Genomic DNA, 12,970 nt, shown 5'->3' on the forward strand with positions numbered 1-12,970 from the left:
GATTCACTATCCTGTACTATGAAATATACTTACTGTAGATTCGCTATTCTGTACTATGAAATATACTTACTGTAGATTCACTATCCCATATTGTAAACTCTTACTGTAGATTCACTATCCCATACTATGAAATATACTTACTGTAGATTCGCTATCCTGTATTATGAAATATACTTACTGTAGATTTACTATCCTGTACTGTAAACTCTACTTGCTGTAGGTTCACTATCCCGTAACTATGAAATATACTTACTGTAGATTCGCTATCCTGTATTATGAAATATACTTACTGTAGATTCACTATTCCATACTATAAACTTTACTTACTGTAGACTCACTATCCCGCACTGTAAACTCTACTTACTGTAAACTCGCTATCCCGTACTGTAAACTCTACTTACTGTAGACTCGCTATCCCGTACTATAAACTCTACTTACTGTAGACTCACTATCCCGTATTATGAAATCGCCGTCCTCGGCGTGTTTCGAGAGTAACTCCTCACACTGCTGGCGGTTGATCTTGCCGTAATACCAGTCTCTGTCTGACAGTGGCCCCGACACATTGAACTGTCTCCGCCCCCCCGACAACCCCACTGACGATGCGTTTGACAGGCTGCTCGTAGACTGCGAGGGCGGCGTGTTACTTGTGTTGTTGGAGCCGATGCTGGCTGCACGGTCACCCTCACCATCAACGTCCACAGTCTGCATGTAGTTCCTCGGCACCAGTCCGACCTCACCACTGCTGTTGCGCGCTGACCACCACTCGGGGTCCTCTGAAGGTTTGTGGATGATTTCTAACCTCTGACCTTTCTCGAAACTGAGCTCCTCTTCGTTCTTTCCTGTGAATGGGTACAGCGCCACAACGACCTCCAGGCAATCGTTCATCATCGCGTCGGCCCCAGCGGCCGTACAGTAGTCATTCTCCACGTCCACCGTAACGTAATTTGATGGAAACCAGCCGATATTGTCGTTATTCTTCTGCCCTTTCCACCAGCCGTCGTTGGATTTTTCCAACACCAAAATCCGCTCCCCTTTGATCAAAGACAGCTCGTCCTCTCGCTCCGCGGTATAGTTATACTTCGCCGATGCTGGTGTCGCCTGCGAACAGATCTGAATGTTACTGGGCGCGTTGGAACGCAGGTTCCGGGTCCGTGACTCCCCGTTCACGCTGCGCACTGTCGATGGTGAAGCACAGGCCGACGAGTTCTTGGCATCGCTCTTCTTCCGGCCGAGTGTGTTTCTCAGACTGGAAAGGATGGAAGCCTTGGGTTTGGAGCGCTTCACGAAGTTGGACGGGACGAAGCCGGACTTGTGTGCAGTGTTCTGGACCTTCCACCAGTCCTTGCTGTCGTCGAGCAGCACCAGCCGCTCATTCTTCTTGATGTTCAGCTCCTGTGTGTTCTCCGCGTGGTAGTCGTACTTGGCGATCACCACCACCGGGTCCTCCATCATAGCGGGCCGCGGACACACACCATCACACCTGAAACATGACAGAAAAAATACGGTCACATACCATCACACCTGAAACATGACCAAAAAACCCACGGTCACATACCATTAAAATAAATTGTTGTCAGCGAAGTATTAAATTAGAAAACAATAGGTAAATAAAACAAACACTGAAATTCAAAGCATGACTGTGGTTTACTTGATTGAGATTAACCTGTCATCACGATTGGTGATTTCCAAGTTCTTAGCCTAAAACATATGTGCCAAATTAACTACCACGTGACGTGTCCAACCAATCAAAACACGCATGTCATTAAACTTATTTCCTGTGCCAGAAACTTGAAAGGGAAAAGTGAACAATGCATGCTGTAACTGGCGATGTAGAGATAGCATGTTACTGCACTTTGCAGACCTAGTTCAAGTGGATTATTATTATATACTGATTGCGTTGTTGATATTATTCGATGACAAACGTCACAATCAAATTTATTAAACAAAATTTCACCCGAGAGAAAGAGAAAACCCCCCAAAAACACCCATGATCGAGCGATAAGGAGGGGGGGGGGGTGGAAACCACTAGCCCTGCGGACTAGTGGTTTTGCATTTTTCACTAGCGCGAACTTAAAAACCACTAGCCACGGGCGTCAGGCTAGAGGAGTTGTCGAACTCTGTTTAATGGGAGGAAACATCCAACAAAAACAATAGTGACTCAGCAGTTCCCAGTCTATTGCTACACCGCTATTGCTCCAGTGTAGCATTAGACTGGGTACAAGTTGGGGGAGATGTTGTTAGGGCATAGGATAAGACTGGGTATGAGCTCGAAAATACTGTTACTTAACTTCACCAGTAAATGACAACTTTGATTGTTTCAACAAAAACCACTGGATTAAAAAAACCCAACACTTATATGGTATCCCCGTGGGATACTGGGTTCTTGAAATCTGGTATCCAAAATTAAATTCTGGTATCCCCGAGATACCATTAATCTCGAACACTGCCATCACAGCTGAAACATGACCAAAAAAAAACTATGGTCACACAGCATTACAGCTGAAACATGACAAAAAGATGTCACACAGCATCACAGCTGAAACATGACCAAAAAAACCATGGTCACACGCCATCACAGCTGAAACATGACAAAAAAAACTACAGCTGAAACATGACAAAAAACATGGTCACACAGCATCACAGCTGAAACATGACCAAAACCCCCCAAAGTCACACACCATCACAGCTGAAACATGACCAAAAAACCCCAAAGTCACACACCATCACAGCTGAAACATGACCAAAAAAACACGGTCACACAGCATCACAGCTGAAACATGACAAAAAAAAATACGGTCACATACCATCACATGACAAAAAACTAAACAAACAATGGTAAGTAGTTCTTATGGTTTTAAAATTTGATAGCAAGCCACGGTCACACACAATCACACCTGAAACATGAGTTTAGGGGGCTACGAGATGACAAACAGCTCATTTCCATACACATACATACATACAGAGAGCACACTAAGGAGACCTACAAATCAAGCACTGAAAGTTGTGATCTATTAATTTTTTTTATAAAGACTGAGTCAACTGAACACACACTTCGTGTCATAAGGCATACATGAGTAATATGATTTCACCAGGCTTCTTATTTGAGTTTGCAACAACCTGATTCAAAAGGAGTTGTGCCAAAAATATTAGCATACCTAATTTAACTTGAATAAATGAAGAAGGAAAAAGGAGATAAGAAAAAATGTGCCTCTGGATTTTAGGGCTATTTTTTTTTTTATATACAACAGTTAATATTTAACTAAATATATATATATGTGTGTGTGTATGTGTGTGTGTGTATGTGTGTGTGTGTGTATGTGTGTGTGTATGTGTATGTATGTATGTGTATGTATGTGTGTGTGTATGTGTGTGTCTGTGTGTATGTGTGTATATGTGTATGCATGTGTGTGTGTGTATGTATGTGTGTATGTATGTGTATGTGTGTATGTGTGTGTGTACGTGTGTGTGTGTGTATGTATGTGTGTGTACATGTGTGTGTGTGTGTGTGTATGTATGTGTGTGTGTATGTGTGTGTGTGTGTGTGTATGTATGTGTGTGTGTGTGTGTAAAACCTCCCTAAAGTGAAACCTCTAATCCAAATGCCCTCACAATTGGATGTTATTCACTGTCCCTGTTTAAATATCAGTACTAAACAGAACCTCTGTAAACCAGTAACCTCTTAATACTGGACTTCTTATTTGGTCCTGAGGGTGTCCGGTTTAGAGGGGTTTCACTGTATTAAATATATATTTTCCCCTCCTCCCTCGTTTCTGCTATTTGGTGTAGGAAGCCAATCTGCTGGCACAACATCCCACTTTGAGATCTAACTACATTTCTTACACACCCGTTGGTGAGAACAATATGCATTATTTCTTGTTACACATGGTTGTTAACACATGTACGTGTGTTAACAATTTCAACACATACGACTGGCTGCTGCTAAATGATGACCAGGTCACCAATGCCATACCGCCAATGAAAAACTTTATCATGGAAATCGATTAGACTGACATATAGTTAACCTGACCGTCATGTGTCTGTGATGCTTAAGTCAGCTACAAGTGCAATGGCTGTAAATAATTTTTGCAGGGGTTTCCCCAGGGCCATTAGGCATAGCGGCCCGACACGCCTTGGTCCTTAAAGTAAGCGCTTTGATGGCGTGGAAGCGCCTTAAATCAATTGCCGCTACACCTTGATTTGAAGTGCTTTAGAAAAAAAAAATTCACAAGTACGAGCGTGGCAGTCGACTACCTCTTGCAAACAACTTGTGTACCAGTATATCAAGCACACCTAATTACTATGACAGGTAAAAAAACACTTCCTAAATAACTAACAATGGACCAGTCCAACTGGTGTTTAGTAATTTTACCACATCTACTGGGACCGCTAATCCATCAAAAAGGCACTTACGCTAATGGGATTCCCGTGCCGAGCAATCAAGCTTCAATGCCGATCAAAGAAGATGCCCATTGACAGAATCAACTGTACCATTTAACTGAATAAACGATAGGTGAAGCACTTTTTAAAAGTACAGTTAAGTTGGCAATCAATCATTTCTATCCTAAGACCCCCTTCCCAAAACTCCCACACACTGAAAACATCCAAGGCTCGCACTGTCAGTAGCCAAATTAGCCATTGGCTAATTAAAAATTATTTGTAAAAAAAACGGCTAATAAAATTTGCATGGCTAAACCATTTTCTATCTTCTGATGTGAACAAACGGTTACATAATCTATCCGACAGCTCAAATATAATAATAATACCAAATATTCAATTAGCGTAATGGCGATCTCGCGTCCGGTAACAAGAAAATCCAGAATACAGCGTAGGCGTTATGATGCTTGTTTATTTTAATAATCACTGTTATTAATTTTAACGGTATGCATTCAACATGTATGACAGCAATGTGACAGTAATTCAATGTCTGGAAGATCCGTAACTTGTAAAGTCTTTGAACCAAGGTAACAAATCGACAATGCGTGTCAATTTGAATACACATGCCAATTCAGGGCCGAAAGACATGTAGGCCAAGAGCTGTGTTCAGCCAGATCGAGCGAGGAGTTTTTAAAGTTTTTTTTATGTTTTTTTTTTAAATGGAATATACTGTGAAGTCGGCATTCTTAGTCTAGGTATTTTACAAGCAGAAATCACAACAAGCATTTAACACAACGCTGAAATCAACAGCAATAACATGGCACAAATTATGAAATTGTTGGGGGTGGGGAATTGATGGGTTACTTTAAAAAAAATTGTTTAAAAGAGCATGATTAGCTGGATTGAAGGTAAACACCTAACTGTTTTTGTGTTATACTGATGCTAAAAATGTAAGCGCCTTAAAAAAATCCTGGGGAAAGGCCTGCTTTTAGTTGAAAAAGATGTTAAAAATTTGTTTAAAACCTGGTTTTGAAGATATCTAGTAAGAAATAGAATAATACATTTGTGTCCATTAGATACCATTTATATCACAACTCTTTTAAAAATGTATCAAACTCGCTTTCGCTCATTAGATACATTTGAAAACAACTCGTTGTGAGATAAATGGTATCTAACATCCACTCATGTCTTATTCTCTATGTCTCGTTAGATACATTTGAAAACAACTCATTGTGAGATAAATGGTATCTAACGTCCACTCATGTATTATTCTCTATATATACTTGCACCCTGCTAATTTGACTTGTTGCATATCTGGTTTCTTCTTGTAAAGGTAACACTAGAGAAATAAAGTACATATCGGGGTTTCTGCCAGAGGGTAAAAGGGGTATGGTGCCATACCAAAATGGTTTGGCAGAATTTTGTTTTAAAGTTAACCTTTTGAAAAAATTAATTATTGTTATCATTACTGTACGATTTTCTTAACCCTAACCTTAAACATAACTCATTTTCTTTCTGGGAGAGGCCCCCCCCCCCCCCCCAATACCCCCTGCTGACTGTTGATGCATTCAATTCCATTGCACCATACCCAAAAATTTCTTCATAGCAAAAACATTGCATATGTATGTAAAGAAAATAGATACAAGAGAACATTGATTTATTAGTTACTAGTACCGTATATCTTCGCCTGTAAGTCGATCTCGGCTATAAGTCGAGTCCCTAATTTCAAGCCCTGAAAACGTATTTTTTTATTGACCCGTTTATAAGTCGACCCATGAAAAACTACTTATAAATATTGAAATATTTCTTATTTTCAGCACATGAGAACAATAATATTTGAACAAAAGAAAATTATTTTACAAACTTCGGTTTTCATGTTTTGTACATCGCAATATAATAAACTATTCCAATCAAACTATCATTATTACATAGCATCAAAACGAAATATTCCCTTAGTAGAGAGTGAAAGCTGTTTGACTGTTACTGTATAGTACTGTACAGATGGTTTTGTGCACAGACAACAACTTTATTTATAAACACTGACAACAGATCACTACGATAAAACTGAAAGTATCACGTTTTGCCGCCATATTAATACATGTAAGGAGGATAACTCTGGAAAGTACACTGGTTTTTGTACCAAATGATGTGTGTCCCTATTGCTCTAGATAGTGAACTGCAGAGATCAGTCTATTTTAAGGGAAAGCTCAGTAATATTCATGAAGTTAATCACCGCCAAAACATTGTTTGAACAACCATTAATGCCAGTGACCAGATTTCAAAATAAACTCAGGCAACAGGTAGTTAGTATTGTTTACATTTTTACTATTAGTGATGACTGTTAATTTAACTAAGTGGACTGTTGTCTTGGCATGTGAGTGAGATCGTACGCCTTTTCGCATAACCAAAACCGTTCTAATGCCAAAAAAAATAGGTTATAAAAAATAAATGTGTCAAATTAACATATTTGAGTATAAATACATGGCATACTTCAACAATAAAACTTGTAAAATAATCCCCAAAACAGTAATATTTTTTGTTGAATTTTTTTTACCCTCTTATAAGTCGACCCCCCAAGTTATAAAATAATTTTTGGGTGAAAAAAATTCGACTTATAGGCGAAGATATACGGTAGCATATTTTATTTACCTAATATCAGTTACAGCAGCTGTAGATTAAACAATATAACATGTACCAGTGGTAAGTAGACAGCTCAGTGGACATAAATAGTCAACAACAATAACGGCAGGGTTCGAATTTTACCACGGCAACAATGGCCTCGATACTTGCCATTGTGTTACAAAAAATCACATGTGCCCTACAAGTTTACTACGGTGCCCTTCCCATACACTCCATTTTGTATATATATAGTCAAATCCGCTTAATTGCATAGCCCCGGTGCAAATATGTGACATAATTGATTCTATGCTAAATGGTTCTGTGCAGCCGAATAATATGCAAATAACTGATTTATGCTATAAACCGATATGCAATAAAGTGGATTCGACTGTATCTACATATTATCATATAAGAAATAATGGGGGCTGGATTTAGCTCAGTCGGCTGATTGCTTTCTTGAGGAGCTTGTGTCACAGGATCAAACCACCTCGGTGGATCCATTCAACTGACTGGGGTTTTTTCTTGTCTCAACCAGTGCACCACAACTGGTCAAAGGCCGTGGTATGTGCTTTCCTAACTGTGGAAAAATGCATATAAAAGATATCTTGCTGCATTAGGAAAACTGTAGCATTTTTCCTCTGATGACGTGTCATAATTACCAAATGTTTAACATCTAATAGCCGATGATTAATTGACAATGTGCTCTAGTGGTGTTGTGAAACAAAAAACCAAACCTTTTTAACTTTAATAAAAAATTGTAAAATTATCTTTGGTAATATGATAAAAGACATCTGTATTGAAGAAAAAGTTAGTTTTGTTTAGCGACACCACTAGTGACCATTGATTTATTAATCATCAGCTACTGGAAGGAAGGAAATGTCTTATTTTACGACACACTCCAGACATTTTATTTATGGTTATATGGCGTCGGGAGCATGTCAACCATTGGGTAATCTGTACCTAGCGAAGTGCACCAGGATGAAATCATTCTTGTCCCCACAAACCTTGATAGAAAGTCTATTGCCTTTGTAAGCCTTTTTTGAAGGAAATAAAAAAGAGAAAGAAATGTTTTATTTAACGACGCACTCAACGCGTTAGACATATGGTTAAGGACCACACATATTCAGAGAGGAAACCCACTGTCGCCACTTCATGAGCTACTCTTTTTGATTAGCAGCATGGGATCTGTTATATGCACCATCCCACAGACAGAATAGTACATACCACAGCCTTTGATATACCAGTCGTAGTGTACTGGCTGGGACAAGAAATAGCCCAATGGGCCCACCGACGGAGATCAATCCCACACCGACCGTGCATCAAGCGAGTGCTATACCACTGGGCTATGTCTCGCCCCCCTTGAAGGAAAAATGTCCCATGGTACCCTCATTTTTGTTAGTAAACCACAGTCAACATTTACAAAATTAAAATCTTTGCTCCTAGCATATTATATTAGCAAGTTCTGATCACAGGCGACTACTAAATATTGTTTCAGGAAAATATGACACATGATAAATGTACATGCAAAATCCTTGTACACAGTGTTTTGTTTTTGTTTATGAAACTACTGAAATGCAGAAAGTTGAGGATTTATTATGTAGTAGTGTTGGTATAAAGTGGGAATTTCCCTATTAGCTCAGTTGGTAGAGAGCTGGTCACTCATACTGAAAGTCTGTGGTTCGAATCCTCTCAGTGGAGGTTGATTTTTTTGTTAGTTACATATTGGTTGGTAAGGATACATGTCATTTTGTTTGCTCTATATTGTTGTTTAAATCAAATTTAAAACATGCCGTGCAACGTCAAACCCGTAGGTCTGAAATAGCTGTGGGGTTTTGGGGTTTTTTAGGGGGTAGGGAAGGGGGACTAAAAGTGATTTTACCCAAGTGTCTTGGGCTCTAGTCTGTGCAGTTTGTTAGATAAGAATGCCTTTATTATATTACCAATAATAATTTTACTATTTCTTTTGTTTTCTTTTTTTAACTTTAGGTATTTCAAGAAAAATGCCAGTGATATCTGCTAGCCTTAATTTTTTTTTCTGCATTGATTTTTTAATATTTTTAAATATTTTTTTTAATACTAATTTCTAATGGTACCCAGAACAACATGCTCGAACCTATCTTTTAGTTTGAGTAGGAAACGAAGGTGGGAAGTAGCCTAGTGGTACCCAGCACAACATGCTCGAACCTATCTTTTAGTTTGAGTAGGAAACGGAGGTGGGAAGTAGCCTAGTGGTACCCAGCACAACATGCTCGAACCTATCTTTTAGTTCGAGTAGGAAACAGAGGTGGGAAGTAGCCTAGTGGTACCCAGAACAACATGCTCGAACCTATCTTTTAGTTCAAGTAGGAAACGGAGGTGGGAAGTAGCCTAGTGGTACCCAGCACAACATGCTCGAACCTATCTTTTAGTTCGAGTAGGAAACAGAGGTGGGAAGTAGCCTAGTGGTACCCAGCACAACATAGTGGTACCCAGAACAACATGCTCGAACCTATCTTTTAGTTCGAGTAGGAAACGGAGGTGGGAAGTAGCCTAGTGGTACCCAGCACAACATGCTCGAACCTATCTTTTAGTTCGAGTAGGAAACGGAGGTGGGAAGTAGCCTAGTGGTACCCAGCACAACATGCTCGAACCTATCTTTTAGTTAAAGTAGGAAACAGAGGTGGGAAGTAGCCTAGTGGTACCCAGAACAACATGCTCGAACCTATCTTTTAGTTCGAGTAGGAAACGGAGGTGGGAAGTAGCCTAGTGGTACCCAGAACAACATGCTCGAACCTATCTTTTAGTTCGAGTAGGAAACGGAGGTGGGAAGTAGCCTAGTGGTACCCATCACAACATAGTGGTACCCAGAACAACATGCTCGAACCTATCTTTTAGTTCGAGTAGGAAACGGAGGTGGGAAGTAGCCTAGTGGTACCCAGCACAACATGCTCGAACCTATCTTTTAGTTCGAGTAGGAAACGGAGGTGGGAAGTAGCCTAGTGGTACCCAGCACAACATGCTCGAACCTATCTTTTAGTTCCAGTAGGAAACAGAGGTGGGAAGTAGCCTAGTGGTACCCAGAACAACATGCTCGAACCTATCTTTTAGTTCGAGTAGGAAACGGAGGTGGGAAGTAGCCTAGTGGTACCCAGAACAACATGCTCGAACCTATCTTTTAGTTCGAGTAGGAAACGGAGGTGGGAAGTAGCCTAGTGGTACCCAGCACAACATGCTCGAACCTATCTTTTAGTTCGAGTAGGAAACGGAGGTGGGAAGTAGCCTAGTGGTACCCAGCACAACATGCTCGAACCTATCTTTTAGTTCGAGTAGGAAACGGAGGTGGGAAGTAGCCTAGTGGTACCAAGAACAACATGCTCGAACCTATCTTTTAGTTCGAGTAGGAAACGGAGGTGGGAAGTAGCCTAGTGGTACCCAGAACAACATGCTCGAACCTATCTTTTAGTTCGAGTAGGAAACGGAGGTGGGAAGTAGCCTAGTGGTAAAGCGCTTACCTGATGCACTGTCGGCCTCGGATCAACTCCCGTCGGTGGACTATTTCTTGTCCAAGCCAATGCACCACAATAGGTATATCAAAGGCAGTGGTATGTGCTATCCTGTCTGTGGGAGGGCGCATATAAAAGATCCCTTGCTAGTAATGGAAAAATGTAGCAGGTTTCCTCTCTAAGACATCAAAGTTACCACTATGTATGTCAAAATTACTAAATGTCTGAAATCCAACAGCCGATGATAAATAAATCAATGTGCTCTAGTTGTGTCGTTAAACAAAACAAACTTTAACATGCTTCAACCTTTCATTTGCTTTGAGTAGGAAAGTGAATGTAAAAGAAGAGAAGAGTTTTAAACCACTTGAACTGGTCTGCCTCTGCTGATGTAGAAATAACATGTAGTAGATATACATAGATTAATTTTCAAGGTCTGTGATAGAAGCCCACAGCTCCAAGGATGTACTGTAAATTCATGTGGTGTCTGTAGTCTGACCCGCGAAGACTCGAGATAATTTTTTTTATCTCTTCCCTACTCCCACCTCATCCTGTATTCTTATCTCTCCTACACGTTCCTGAGGCAGCCCAGCGCAAGACATTTTTACTGAAAACAGAACGCCATGTTCTAATCCGATGATCAGTAATTACATTAGGGAATTTCTACACTGCATGTACACCACTGCTTCAGTCCATTTCTGAATCATCAAAAAGTGGTTTTCATCAACAACTTCAGACTGGACTTAATATAGAAGAAAATGTGCAGGGGTAGTCTAGATTTTGGGGGTGGAGACCCTCCCCTGCTCAAGCAAATGTACTTTTTTTCAATACATTTTCCATTGAAGGAATTTTTTAATTTAATGACACACTCAACACATTTTACTACCACACAGATATTTTCAATTAACAGCAAGGATCTTTTATATGCACCATCTCAGACAGGATAGTACATACCATGGCCTTTGTTCCACCAGTTGTGGAGCACTGGCAGGAATGAATTTTCCATTGAAGCATGTCCAGTCTTGACCCCCCCCCCCCCCCCCCCCCCCCCCGCTAAAATTCCTGCACATGCACCTGTTTTATTACTTTCTGGAAGAGCAAAAATACAAAAGTAGTTAGTAATTATTAAATATCAATAAGAAAATACACCCTCAACTCCTCAATAAGAAAATACACCCTCAACTCCTCAATAAGAAAATACACCCTCAACTCCTCAAAAAATAAAAACACCCCTCCCCATGAGTCAAGCTTAGATCAACATGTTAAGTACGTGAATACTAGCTGGGTATCTTTATAGGCAAGTTATTTTTAATTCCAATGTCACACTTATTGTCCATCTTTACATTAGTTTTATAAAGTATCCTGGGAGCATGAGAAACACATCCTTTATATTTTTTTCATTCAGTAAATCTGTTTTTAAAAGCCATTTGCATGATTGCATTACTGAAATACATTGCAGATGGCACAAATACCATGTCATGTGTCTTTACCGTTATAATGTTTGTCTTTATCGTTATCTGTTGAATAATGGAAAAAGACAGATTTGACACTTTTTCACAATTATCCAGTCTAGCATTACATCTTACATATGCCTGTAATAGAAACAATTATAGATATACAGTGAAACCCCTCTAAACCAGACACCCTCGGGACCAAGTCAAATGTCCACTTTTAAGAGGTATCACGTTTATTAAGGTTAACTTCTTTACTGATTTTTAAAAAAGGACTGTGAAAAATATCTGGTTTTGAGGAAATTCCGGTTTACAGAGGGTCCAGTTTTGAGAGGTTTCACTGTAGATGTACATTTATAAAAGACAATTTTTTACTATTATGCCTTAAAAACAGAAGCACATTTAAAAAAAATTATGTACATTAAAAATATCTTATTGAAATTATGCAGCACTGAAAATATTTCCTTTAGATTTTACTATTAAAAACATTAACAACTACATTTTATATTAAAAAAATAAATTCTTTACCGTTATTTGCCCCTTTTTGAGAAAATAGCCCATATATATATTTAAAAATAAATGCAGACATTGTCAGTACCCCACACCCAACTTCTGACATCAGCATGTGAGGACCACCTACTGCGACAACTTTTAAGAATGACCGATTACACAACACCCACGAACCAGGTGATACGACGAGGTCTTGTGACTGCATGCACGGCCCAGCAGGTAGTGTTTACCTGTAGTTAGCTGGCAGTGGGTAAACACCAGGTATGCACTTAATTGCAATCCACTTGACAGGTAAAACACATGCTTGTTGTATATCTCTCAGTCAGAGACGGATGTGACATTGCTTTACAACTAATGTCACAGTGTTTCACAAAGCTAATAAATCAGGTAACTCAATCAGACCTTTTGAATTTATTTTAGTGATAGTACGGAAAATGGTCACACGGGTGTTGGGGTGGAAGTGGAGGTGGGGGAAATGTCCCAGAATACAACCCCAACCCTCCTAGTACGTTGTTTAATCAGTGGTTATTATACAAA

General features: G+C 39.6%; 1 protein-coding gene across 2 annotated transcripts in view; it reads right to left on the bottom strand.

Annotated features, from left to right (window-relative positions):
* The window catches only part of LOC121369870 (cytoplasmic protein NCK1-like), a 49,358-nt gene that overhangs the window by 6,579 nt on the left and 29,809 nt on the right, over nucleotides 1-12,970 (bottom strand). For both annotated transcript variants that reach the window (XM_041494950.1, XM_041494956.1), the window contains one exon: nucleotides 439-1,480. In XM_041494950.1, the coding sequence (XP_041350884.1) occupies nucleotides 439-1,452 (1,014 nt within the window). In that variant the 5' untranslated portion in view covers nucleotides 1,453-1,480. The remainder of the gene's footprint in view (nucleotides 1-438; nucleotides 1,481-12,970) is intronic.

The sequence above is a fragment of the Gigantopelta aegis genome, chromosome 1 (assembly GCF_016097555.1).
Source record: "Gigantopelta aegis isolate Gae_Host chromosome 1, Gae_host_genome, whole genome shotgun sequence".
Lineage (NCBI taxonomy): Eukaryota > Metazoa > Mollusca > Gastropoda > Neomphalida > Peltospiridae > Gigantopelta > Gigantopelta aegis.